The sequence below is a fragment of the Oncorhynchus mykiss genome, chromosome 25 (assembly GCF_057628025.1).
Source record: "Oncorhynchus mykiss isolate SJ-2025 chromosome 25, ASM5762802v1, whole genome shotgun sequence".
NCBI lineage: Eukaryota > Metazoa > Chordata > Actinopteri > Salmoniformes > Salmonidae > Oncorhynchus > Oncorhynchus mykiss.
In genome coordinates, this window is record NC_143046.1 from 41,234,052 (window position 1) to 41,247,101 (window position 13,050).

Below are 13,050 nucleotides of genomic sequence, written 5' to 3' on the forward strand. Positions count from 1 at the left end.
GTATTGTATAATGTGTGTGTGGCAGGCTTACAATGATGGCAAAAAACAACTTTGAGAGTGCGCTGACCCTAGTGCTAGATGGGGGTACGCAGCTGGAGGTTGAATGTTTGAAGGGGTGCGGGACTATAAAAAGTTTGGGAACCTCTGGTCTACACTGATTGAAGTGAATGTAACAGGTGACATACACACAGGATCATAGCTTTCACCTGGATTCACCTGGTCAGCCTATCTCATGGAAAGAGCAGATGTTCCTAATGTTTTGTACACTCAGTGAATGTGGCATAACCTATTCCAGAGTACGTTATGTGTATATATTCATGCCTCTTTTCACCACACTGTTTGGAGAGGGTAAAACAAAAGCGACAGATTATGAATCATGTGTATGATGATATCGTAGTAAACATTTAACCTGAGTTGTATACCGCTCATCCATGGCATCCTCTGACAAGTCATATATTACCCATGATCCTCTTGTGTGGATTGAAATAGACAGATTCCTGGTGGTGATGGTGGAGACAGAGAGGTTCTGGTTCTACTTGTTTACTACCTCCGGAGGAAGGGGGTGGGGGGGGTCTGCCCAACCCCCTCCCTCCCATCTCTTCCTCTACTTCCTTTACAACCCTCTCATCCTCACTGGTGTTGCTCCTGATGCTCTTTAAGCATGCATTATGTCCTGCACAGTGGATCTCCGGAAGTGCTGCAAGGATTTCCTCATTGGCCCAACTTGTGAAAATGGGGACTTTAAACCAATGCTGATCAATAATAATTTTCCCCTAATTTTTGACCTTTGATACTATGTTTCCATTGACTAATTGTACTGTAAAGGATATAGATGTTCTACCTATTATATTATGTTCATGTGTAGGGCTAACACATGTGTGCTTTGCTCTCTATGGAGAATATATATTACAGTCAAAATTGCCTGAAATTGTTTTTTTTTCAATGATTGACAATGATAAAAGATACTCTAGTCTAGAAAATAAACTAGATAACAGAATAGAACACATTAGAAAACGATAGAATGGAGTGGAGTATAATACAATAGAATAGAAAATAATAGATTATTTCTGGAAGACAAAACTTGCTAATAATTTGTGTCTGGGAATATTTCCATCATTACTTAATTCGAACATTAAGGATGTTTTAACGCTATACCGTAGCCTAACGCCAATGTTTCAGGGCACTCACGCTCCTTTGTTCCTTTCTATTTCACTGTACATGTACTGCCCCTTTAAGAGAAAACATTTCAGTCTAGGCGTGTTCTCTGCTCCCATTGATTAAGTACGAGCCAAACTCGCGTCCTGCGGTAAAGCACAGCGAACACACCTTCTTTTTAGGCTACGATTATTTATATGCTATTTCAGATAGGCCTGTTGTGGTTATTTATTTTTTGATTAATAGTGAGACTTATTGAATAGCAACCGTCATAAACCAAACCTGTGTGGTGTGCGCGTATGATCAGTATTATCGAGATGGTATGAACGTCACTCGGTCAAGGTCCACTCCCGATGCGAGTACCAAGATTGGATTGCTTTCCTAAGGGCCGAGAAAATCTGCCTCCAGAATTTTGATCAAATTCAAACAAATTCCATTATTAAAGGGATAATTTGGGAACCTGATTAGTGTTCTATTCTACAATGGAAGCCCTCTGGCACTGGAAGGTGGCCACACTGAAAAGAGAACTTTCATTGCCGAAAATATGGATGCATGGATTTTGTGCAAATGTATGAAACAAACGACAAGTGATTCATAATCATCTCTCATTTCGGAGCAATTAACGCGGATTGCCGAAAAAAGAAATTCGTCGCATCAGACTGCATGGACTGTAGGTTTATTGATGGCGCTTGACTAGGCTACCAGATTTAAATCAACAAAAGTTTATTTTTATCATAGACATATTTGTCGCCCGTTTCAGATGTAATTTTTTTTTTACCATCTCGCTCGCGGATGTTGTGATTCTGCCTGTTTACAAGGCAATTGACTTTACCGTATCATTGTCGTTTTGAAAGGCAAGGAAATATTGTCATTTGGGCTACATACTGTGGCCTTTACACATCACATGTCACTATACTGAGTTGAACGTAATCTGTCAGTATGTCGGCGGTAATGATTGCAAGGAAGGTACGAAAATGGGAAAAGCTCCCGGGGAAAAACTCTTTCTGCTGCGACGGACGCGTAATGATGGCCCGGCAGAAAGGCGTCTTCTATCTAACCGTATTTCTCATCGTCGGCACCTGCTCCCTGTTCTTCGCATTCGAGTAAGTATAGTTTCATCTCCAATATTCATTTGGGCGATGATCAAACAATATGTACATAATTAGGGCGTGCTTTCTCAAGAAATCCTGACCATGCACCATCAGTGCAAGTGTCATAAAAGGTTTTCTAGGATGAGGTGCAGGGCCTGCTCTAGCCGTTTAGGGGCCCTAAACTACATTTGGTTGACCCCCCCCCCCCCCCCCCAAAAAAAAAATATATCCTTCAAAAGTGCATTTCCTGCAATTCTACACATTTTTCCATGGGGAGGGAAGCAATATTTGCAATTTTATTACACTTTTTTAAAAATCAGTTACACAGTTACTTCCCTGCAATTCTACCCATTTTGCCATTATTAATGCCATGTCAATGATATCTGATTGAGAGTGACTGGCAAAATCAATAGAGGCCCCATGGAGTTCAGGGCCTGGTCTGTATTTGTCCATGATTACTATAAATTTAGATAACTGGCTTGGCTAATTTAGGGACTGTCAGTGACTGACATAACAAATTGCTGATGCACAACCAAATTTCCGACTTGCACCTTGTGTATTCTACAATTCTTATTCTCAACAGTAAGTTGAGACCCCGACTGAGTAAAGGGGGGGAAAAAGACAGTTTATGCCTGGAGCCTAGATGAGGCGCTTTTCCTATAGGCCGGAAAGTCAGATGCAAATAATAACCTGTAGTAGGCCTAAAATGTAGGTTATATTTACGCTGTACCAAGTTATGGTTGAATAATACATGATTATTATAATAATTTTATTTGGTGCTTATTTGTCCTCTTTCACACATGTACAAGTGTGTATTAATATGCGTCTGTGAAATTGATTTGAGAAAATGTGCATATCCCAACTCCACCCTCAGTGAGTCGGGTCACGGCCAGGGCCTGACATTATCAATGGAGACGCTGAAGCAATTAGGATTCAAACTAGCGACATTTAGGTTACTGGCCCAACGCTTGCTTAAAGCAGACTGTTGCCATGGTTAGCCCATGGATATTCAGTCTGAAAGAAGTTTGTTGTTTTGCATTCTCGCTGAAACCACAATACATTTTCCTCCATGAAATGTATGGCATGAAATGTATGACCGCGCACCTTGTGGATTGATACCATTCTCTTTTACGTTTAACTTTGTGGAAAGAAGCTGTTATGGGACTGTTTGATTTACTATAACGCAAACTATGCCGGCCCACTGAATGAATGACGAATTGGCGATAATTGTGCAAGTTACTTCACAATTGAATTTTAAATTGGGCCTAACTGAATGATGATGGTGAAGAGGTTGATTTTTAATTTAGAACAACAATAGTGTAATGATGAGTTTGTTATGTCTATTTGTCAGCGTTGGTGCTCATGTTAATAATTTGACCTTGCGCCCAAGTTGATACCATTCTCTTTAACTTTGTAAAAAGCAGCTGTTACAAGACTGTTTTATCGACTGTAACTCTATTACTAATAAAAATGTATTGTAAGGGAAACGAAAACATGCTATGTGTTGCCGTAGGCCTTTAAGATAATGCAAAATATACCTTTGACTCTAACCATGATGATGAGCGGGGGAACAAACGATGCCAGTCAGCTTGCACAGCCGGCCCATAGAAACTATACCGAAACTAATTTCACACGAATTAGCCCATAGACACGATTACATTGGCAATCTGATGAGTGACAATATTAGCCCTATCAGTTGTCAAATTATACATGAAGAGTTGGGTGCATCTTGTAATTGACAGATGCAAGGAAAGGAGTGTCACTTTATCAGATCCTCCTTCAGAGTCACATGCAGGTAAAACATTTAGATTTCTAATAAAGTATCAGAAATGGCATATTCTGCAGTGTCCATGACACCTTTTGTAAAAAAAAACCAAAACAACAATATAATATAAAAACACCTCGAGGTGCAGCTCTATTTCCACATTTCGAGAATATCTGTGCTTCCATGCATTCAGCACATGACCAGATCGATCCTCCTTCAGAGGAGGCAGCATTTCTCTGGCTACTAAGCAAAAACTAGTAACATAATACACTTAAAATTCAAATATTTTGTTCTGGCTGAATGTGCGATTTAGAAACTGATAATGGTGCATGTGACTTCAAAGAACTGAATGATGAAGAGGGTGATTTGAATTTGATTGATCTGAATGATGAGGGTGAAAAGGATGATTGAATTTAGAACAATAGTGTAATGATGATGAATTTTGGGTGTTTTTTGTGGTCTATTTTATTATGAAAGACTGGAAATGGTATAATTTCGGAGAGTCAAATCAGACACGGAGTACAACCATAACATGTGTGTAGTTCACAATGGCAAGCCTAGAGACCCTGCCACGCGACGGCTTGAGCGAGACCCTGCCACGCGACGGCTTGAGCGAGACCCTGCCACGCGACGGCTTGAGCGAGACCCTGCCACGCGACGGCTTGAGCGAGACCCTGCCACGCGACGGCTTGAGCGAGACCCTGCCACGCGACGGCTTGAGCGAGACCCTGCCACGCGACGGCTTGAGCGAGACCCTGCCACGCGACGGCTTGAGCGAGACCCTGCCACGCGACGGCTTGAGCGAGACCCTGCCACGCGACGGCTTGAGCGAGACCCTGCCACGCGACGGCTTGAGCGAGACCCTGCCACGCGACGGCTTGAGCGAGACCCTGCCACGCGACGGCTTGAGCGAGACCCTGCCACGCGACGGCTTGAGCGAGACCCTGCCACGCGACGGCTTGAGCGAGACCCTGCCACGCGACGGCTTGAGCGAGACCCTGCCACGCGACGGCTTGAGCGAGACCCTGCCACGCGACGGCTTGAGCGAGACCCTGCCACGCGACGGCTTGAGCGAGACCCTGCCACGCGACGGCTTGAGCGAGACCCTGCCACGCGACGGCTTGAGCGAGACCCTGCCACGCGACGGCTTGAGCGAGACCCTGCCACGCGACGGCTTGAGCGAGACCCTGCCACGCGACGGCTTGAGCGAGACCCTGCCACGCGACGGCTTGAGCGAGACCCTGCCACGCGACGGCTTGAGCGAGACCCTGCCACGCGACGGCTTGAGCGAGACCCTGCCACGCGACGGCTTGAGCGAGACCCTGCCACGCGACGGCTTGAGCGAGACCCTGCCACGCGACGGCTTGAGCGAGACCCTGCCACGCGACGGCTTGAGCGAGACCCTGCCACGCGACGGCTTGAGCGAGACCCTGCCACGCGACGGCTTGAGCGAGACCCTGCCACGCGACGGCTTGAGCGAGACCCTGCCACGCGACGGCTTGAGCGAGACCCTGCCACGCGACGGCTTGAGCGAGACCCTGCCACGCGACGGCTTGAGCGAGACCCTGCCACGCGACGGCTTGAGCGAGACCCTGCCACGCGACGGCTTGAGCGAGACCCTGCCACGCGACGGCTTGAGCGAGACCCTGCCACGCGACGGCTTGAGCGAGACCCTGCCACGCGACGGCTTGAGCGAGACCCTGCCACGCGACGGCTTGAGCGAGACCCTGCCACGCGACGGCTTGAGCGAGACCCTGCCACGCGACGGCTTGAGCGAGACCCTGCCACGCGACGGCTTGAGCGAGACCCTGCCACGCGACGGCTTGAGCGAGACCCTGCCACGCGACGGCTTGAGCGAGACCCTGCCACGCGACGGCTTGAGCGAGACCCTGCCACGCGACGGCTTGAGCGAGACCCTGCCACGCGACGGCTTGAGCGAGACCCTGCCACGCGACGGCTTGAGCGAGACCCTGCCACGCGACGGCTTGAGCGAGACCCTGCCACGCGACGGCTTGAGCGAGACCCTGCCACGCGACGGCTTGAGCGAGACCCTGCCACGCGACGGCTTGAGCGAGACCCTGCCACGCGACGGCTTGAGCGAGACCCTGCCACGCGACGGCTTGAGCGAGACCCTGCCACGCGACGGCTTGAGCGAGACCCTGCCACGCGACGGCTTGAGCGAGACCCTGCCACGCGACGGCTTGAGCGAGACCCTGCCACGCGACGGCTTGAGCGAGACCCTGCCACGCGACGGCTTGAGCGAGACCCTGCCACGCGACGGCTTGAGCGAGACCCTGCCACGCGACGGCTTGAGCGAGACCCTGCCACGCGACGGCTTGAGCGAGACCCTGCCACGCGACGGCTTGAGGAGAGACCCTGCCACGCGACGGCTTGAGGAGAGACCCTGCCACGCGACGGCTTGAGCGAGACCCTGCCACGCGACGGCTTGAGCGAGACCCTGCCACGCGACGGCTTGAGCGAGACCCTGCCACGCGACGGCTTGAGCGAGACCCTGCCACGCGACGGCTTGAGCGAGACCCTGCCACGCGACGGCTTGAGCGAGACCCTGCCACGCGACGGCTTGAGCGAGACCCTGCCACGCGACGGCTTGAGCGAGACCCTGCCACGCGACGGCTTGAGGGAGACCCTGCCACGCGACGGCTTGAGGGAGACCCTGCCACGCGACGGCTTGAGGGAGACCCTGCCACGCGACGGCTTGAGGGAGACCCTGCCACGCGACGGCTTGAGGGAGACCCTGCCACGCGACGGCTTGAGGGAGACGACGACGCCACGCAAGAGCATGAAGACAATATTGATTAATGCGTATAAGGGCACAAAACAGTGTCCGACACAATCAACAATTGACTGTTTTTATATCTTGTAATTCATTTTTCCCACATCTTATTTATGCAATTCATCCTTTTGTAGTTCATGCACTGGTGCTTTTAATTTCACTTGTGCACTTACATTTATATATTTCCACTTTCTTCATGCAATTTATCCTTTACAATAGCAATATTTATCAAGAGTTGGTGCTCATGTTTGTGCACCTTGTGGGTTGATATGCATCTGATGCATATGCTAAATAGAGGGGACTTCCGGCAATGTTCTCTAGCAGGTACTTATAGGCTGAAAGGCCAGGCGGTTCTAGTGTTAACAGCTAATGCTAAGAAAGTATTGAGTTTTTGCTAGCCTGAGTTAGAATACCTCATGATAAGCTGCCGACCATAATATTTACCAAGATACTTTATCACGATGCTGTAGATAGAAAGGGGGCAAAAAGTAATTTGCACATTTTTGGTATTGAATGTTATCAGATCTTCATCCAAAACCTAATATTAAAGGTTGTTGCATATTCACTTTACCCCTACCTATATTAGGGCCAGGACGATACCAGTATCAAGGTACTCGTTAGTATCGTGGCAAAGAAAGAGAACACGAAGCGGAATTAACTGCTTTAGGAAAACAGCCCTTACTGTTGGAAACAAAAATCGTAATGTTGTCATCGAGTCACATTTATTTTCCAAGCTATAACACACTATGTTACATAAAGCAGGTTTTTAAAGGACCAAAGAGTTTGTTCTGATTCACGTTTTTATTTTTGCCATGAAAAAAATATTGCGATATGTGACCGACCAGCTCAAATAGGTCTTATGTAGCAAAATTCTAAATTTAGTTTTTTTTACACTGGATAGAATTAGAGACTCAGAGCTACAAAATGGTATATCATACACTACAGATTTGCTACATTTTGCTTTTAAAGTTGATAAACTTACTTTTGAGAAAATGGCCTTTGAATGTTTTGGTACTACTACTGGAGAGTATGATAGACAAAGTATGTATTCCCCTTATTTGTTGGACATGTAACAGTTATTTATGTAACAAACAGGAAGAAATTTCTGTCCTGCTAATGCTGTGTTTTATGGTCTCCACTCTAGCGCCCTGCAGCTAATCTGGGTGTATGGTTTACTAGACATAGCTTGAGCTGACAACGACTTGGTGATACAAACCTAAAAGCTGGCATTCCATAGACAAGATGTGGTGTGTGTGACCCGAGAGAGAGAGAGAGCCTGGAAGAGTTTAGAACAATGCCTCGTCTCATCTTCCTGGCATCTGGGAAACTTAGCCGGGTTGGGGGTAAAACACCAATCTGTGTAGATAACCAAGGTGGCTTATGGGAGATGGAACCATTGTGACTAAGCATTTTTAGGTCTTATATAATATCAGTTTTTTTCAGTTACTCTCAGTCCAGCTGTCAAGACTGTTGGGCTGACAGTTTCATTATTGCAATAATTATTCAATATTAAATATAGATGATTGTTTGAAGAAATTACCAAGTCTCTCTCACTACTGCATTTCCACGACAAGAGCCCTTTGTCTACATCCATTCAGTGTCGTTCACTCCCGTATACGCTTTAGCCCCATCTATTTAACGGTCGACCCGAGCGTTCTGTACTAACAGCAGTCAAGCACCCCTCTAAAGACCTTTTATTATACACAGATCCAAAATAGCCATTGATAGCAAATGTGTATTTTGAGGTTGTAACCGAGATTCTTGACCATTTATTTTGGGACTGTTCTTATGTCAGAAGATTTGGAGTGAGTTAGATTTTATTTTAAAATAAACTACTATTAATGTTAATTTGAAAGACTCTGATATTATGTTTTATTTTGATCCACATTATATGGACCTTATATGAACCTTACATTGTTTATTTTTCATGGCAGATTCTTTATCAATAAAATAAAGTGGGCGGAGAACAAACCCCTCTGAATTGTTTGAGAGAATTTAAATATTATTTAGAAATTATCAGTAAGTGTAAAAACAAAAAAGCAATACGTACCATAACTTTTTGACAATTTGAAAATATATCTCTATGTAATACCCTTGTCTGTTAGGTTCATTTATAGGTTTAACATTTAAAAAAGCAGTCAGGCACCTAAGCAAACTTGCTAGCTCCTTCCAGCCCCAAATGAAAGAACAGCTCACTGAACATTACTCGCCCTAGCAGAGCTGGTTGGGTTATGTTATCCAGAGCGTTGGTGACAGATTGTTCGTAAATTCAGAGCGTTTCGCTCTCAAAGCGTTCAAGTGTACAGGTTGATCTGAGCATTCTGACCTCACAACGGCAGTCAAGCACCCAAGCTAATTGGCTAGTTTGCTAGCTACTTCCGGACACATAATGAGACAACACCCCACTGACCATTTTACTCACCCTAGCAGAGCTGGTTAAGCTGTTATGTTAGAGTTGGTGACTAACTGTGCTGCTGGCAACAATTTAATTTTATGATTTTTTTTGTTGACGTTTACTGACACCGGCCATATTCAATGGGTGTTGAGCGTTCGTAAATTCATCAGTTATTCTGCGCTCTAGCACACTCAGACGAGAGTCTTTTGTTAAGACATATGTAGCTAGGGCCTCCCGGGTGGCGCAGGGGTCTAGGGCACTGCATCGCAGTGTTAGCTGTGCCACCAGAGACTCTTACTCCCTGTAAGAGTTTGTAATACCAACATGTTTCAAGCAGACCACCATAATCCCTGTGCCCAAGAACACAAAGGTAACCTCCCTAAATGACTACTGACTCATAGCACTGACTTCTGTAGCCATGAAGTGCTTTGAAAGGTTGGTCATGGCTCATATCAACACCAATATCCCAGAAACCCTAGACCCACTCCAATTTGCATACTGCCCCAACAAATCCACAGATGATGCAATCTCTATTGCACTCCACACTGCCCTTTCACACCTGGACAAAAGGAACACGTGTGAGAATGCTATTCATTGACTACAGCTCAGCGTTCAACACCATAGTGCCCTCAAAGCTCATTACTAAGCTAAGGACCCTGGGACTAAACACCTCCCCTGCAACTGGATCCTGGACATCTTGATGGGCTACCCCTAGGTGTTAAAGGTAGCCACGCTGATCCTCACGCTGATCCTCAACATGGGACCCCTCAAGTGTGTGCTCAGCCCCCTCATGTACTCCCTGTTCACTCATGACTGCACAGGCAGGCACGACTCCCAACACCATCATTAAGTTTGCCAATGACAACAGTGGTAGGCCAGATCACCAACAATGTTGGCAGCCTATAGGGAGGTCAGAGACATGACCATTGGAGGACAACAACCTCTCCCTCAACATGATCAAGACAAAGGAGATGATTGTGGACTACAGGAAAAGGAGGACGGAGCATGTCTATATTCTCATCGACGGAACTGTAGTGGAGCAGGTTGAGAGCTTCAAGTTCCTTGGCGTCCACATGACCAACAAACTACCATGGTCCAAGCACACCAAGACAGTCGTGAAGAGGGCACGACATAACCTATTCCCCCTCAGGAGACTGAAAAGATTTGGCATACCTCCAAAAGTTATACAGCTCGAGAGCATCCTGACGGGTTGCATCACTGCCTGGTATGGCAACTGCTCGGCCTCCGAATGTAAGGCACTACAGAGGGTAGTGCGAACAGCCCAGTACATCACCGGGCCAAGCTTCCTGCCATCCAGGACCATTATACTAGGCGGTGTCAGAGGAAGGCCCTAAAAATTGTCTGACACCAGCCACCCTAGTCATAGACTGTTCTCTCTGCTACCGCACGGCAAGCGGTACATGAGGGCCAAGTCTAGATCCAAGAGGCTTCTAAACAGCTTCTACCACCAAGCCATAAGACTCCTGAACATCTAATCAAACCCAGACTGTTTGCATTCCCCCCCTTCTACACTACTGCTACTCTTTTATCTATGCATAGTCACTTCAACTGTAAATGTAGGTAGAGTTTAAGGCGGAATTTGCAGACACCTTAGCCAAATACATTTAAACTTTTTCACAATTTTCACAATTCCTGACATTTTATCCTAGTAACAATATCCTTTCGTCAGTTAGGATCAGCACTTTTTTTAAGAATGTGAAATGTCAGAATAATAGTAGATTGATTTCAGCTTTTATTTCTTTCATCACATTCCCAGTGGGTCGGAATTTTACATACACTCAATTAGTATTTGGTAGCATTGCCTTTTTTTAAATTATTTAACTTGGCTCAAGCGTTTCGGGTAGCCTTCCACAAGCTTACCACAATAAGTTGGGTGAATCTTGGCCCATTGCTCCTGACAGAGCTGGTGTAACTGAGACAGATTTGTAGGCCTCCTTGCTATGATTGAGGTCAGAGTGTTGTGATGGCCACTCCCATACCTTGACTTTGATGTCCTAAAGCCATTTTGCCACAACTTTGGAAGTTGTTAGAGGTCATTGTCCATTTGGAAGACCCATTTGTGACCAAGCTTTAACTTCCTGACTGTCTTGAGATGTTGCTTCAATATATCCACATAATTGTCCCTACTCATGATGCCATCTATTTTGTGAAGTGCACCAGTCCCTCCCGCTGCAAAGCACCCCCACAACATGATGTTTCCACCCCCGTGCTTCACGGTTGGGATAGTGTTCTTCGGCTTGCAAGCCTCCCCTTTTTTCCTCCAAACGTAACGATGGTCATTATGGTCCAAACAGTTCTATTTTTGTTTCATCAGACCAGAAGACATTTCTCCAAAAAGTATGATCTTTGACCCCATGTACAGTTGCAAACCGTAGTTTGGCTTTTTTATTGCGGTTTAGGAGCAGTGGATTCTTCCTTGCTGAGCGGCCTTTCAGGTTATGTTGATATAGGATTCGTTTTACTGTGGATATAGATACTTGTGTACCTGTTTCCTCCAGCATCTTCACAAGATCCTTTGCTGTTCTGGGTTTGATTTGCACTTTTCGCACCAAAGTATGTTCATCTCTAGGAGACTAAATGTGTCTCCGTCCTGAGCGGTATGACGGCTGCGTGGTCCCATGGTGTTTATACTTGCGTGCTATTGTTTGTACAGATGAACGTGGTACCTTCAGGCGTTTGGAAATTGCTCCCAAGGATGAACCAGACTTGTGGAGGTCTACAATTGTTTTCATGAGGTCTTTTGATTTTCCCATGTCAACAAAGAGGCACTGAGTTTGAAGGTAGGCCTCGAAATACATCCACAGGTACACCTCCAATTGACTCAAATGATGTCAATTAGCCTAACAGAAGCTTCTAAAGCCATGACATCACATTTTCTGGAATTTTCCAAGCTGTTTAACAGCACAGTCAACTTTAGTGTATGTAAACATCTGACCCACTGCAATTGTGATACAGTTAATTGTAAGTGAAATCTGTCTGTAAACAATTGTTTGATAAATTACTTGTGTCATGCACACAGATGTCCTAACCAACTTGCCAAAACTATAGTTTGTTAACAAGAAATTTGTGGAGTGGTTGTAAAACAAGTTTTTAATGACTCCAACCTAAGTGTGTGTAATCTTCCGACTTCAACTGTACATATTACCTCGGGGCGGCAGGGTAGCCTAGTGGTTAGAGCGTTGGACTAGTAACCGGAAGGTTGCAAGTTCAGAACCCCCAAGCTGACAAGGTACAAATCTGTCGTTCTGCCTCTGAACGGGCAGTTAACTGTTAACTGTTCCTAGGCCGTCATTGAAAATAAGAATTTGTTCTTAACTGACTTGCCTAGTTAAATAAAGGTAAAATAAAACAATTACCTCAAACACCGGTGCCTCCGCACATTGACTCTGTACTGGTACGTATGTTCACTTGTTGCCTCACTTGTTGCTGCTCCTTAATTATTTATTACTTTTATCTCTTTTTGGGGGTATTTTCTTAACTGCATTGTTGGTGAAGTGCTTGTGAGTAAGCATTACGGCGCATGTGACAAATACAATTTGATTTTGATTATTCTAAAATTGTTTAAAGAATTGTTTTTACTCCGCAGTCTACACATAATACCCCATAACGACTAAGCGAAAACAGGTAAAAAAAAACATACCTTATTTACGTAAGTATTCAGACCCTTTGCTATGAGACTCGAAATTGAGCTCAGTTGCATCCTGTTTCCATTAAGCATCATTGATGTTTCTACAACTTGACTGGAGTCCACCTGTGGTAAATTGATTAGACATGATTTGAAATGGCGCACACCTGTGTCAGAGCTACGGTGAAGCATGGTGGTGGCAGT

General features: G+C 45.7%; 1 protein-coding gene across 1 annotated transcript in view; it reads left to right on the forward strand.

Annotated features, from left to right (window-relative positions):
• Positions 1 to 1,233: 1,233 nt before the first annotated feature.
• LOC110505160 (zinc finger DHHC-type palmitoyltransferase 9) overlaps positions 1,234 to 13,050 on the forward strand; it is a 56,988-nt gene continuing 45,171 nt past the window's right edge. Inside the window, exon 1 of the mRNA XM_090219908.1 lies at positions 1,234 to 2,258. Within this exon, the coding sequence (XP_090076034.1) occupies positions 2,095 to 2,258 (164 nt within the window). The 5' untranslated portion in view covers positions 1,234 to 2,094. The remainder of the gene's footprint in view (positions 2,259 to 13,050) is intronic.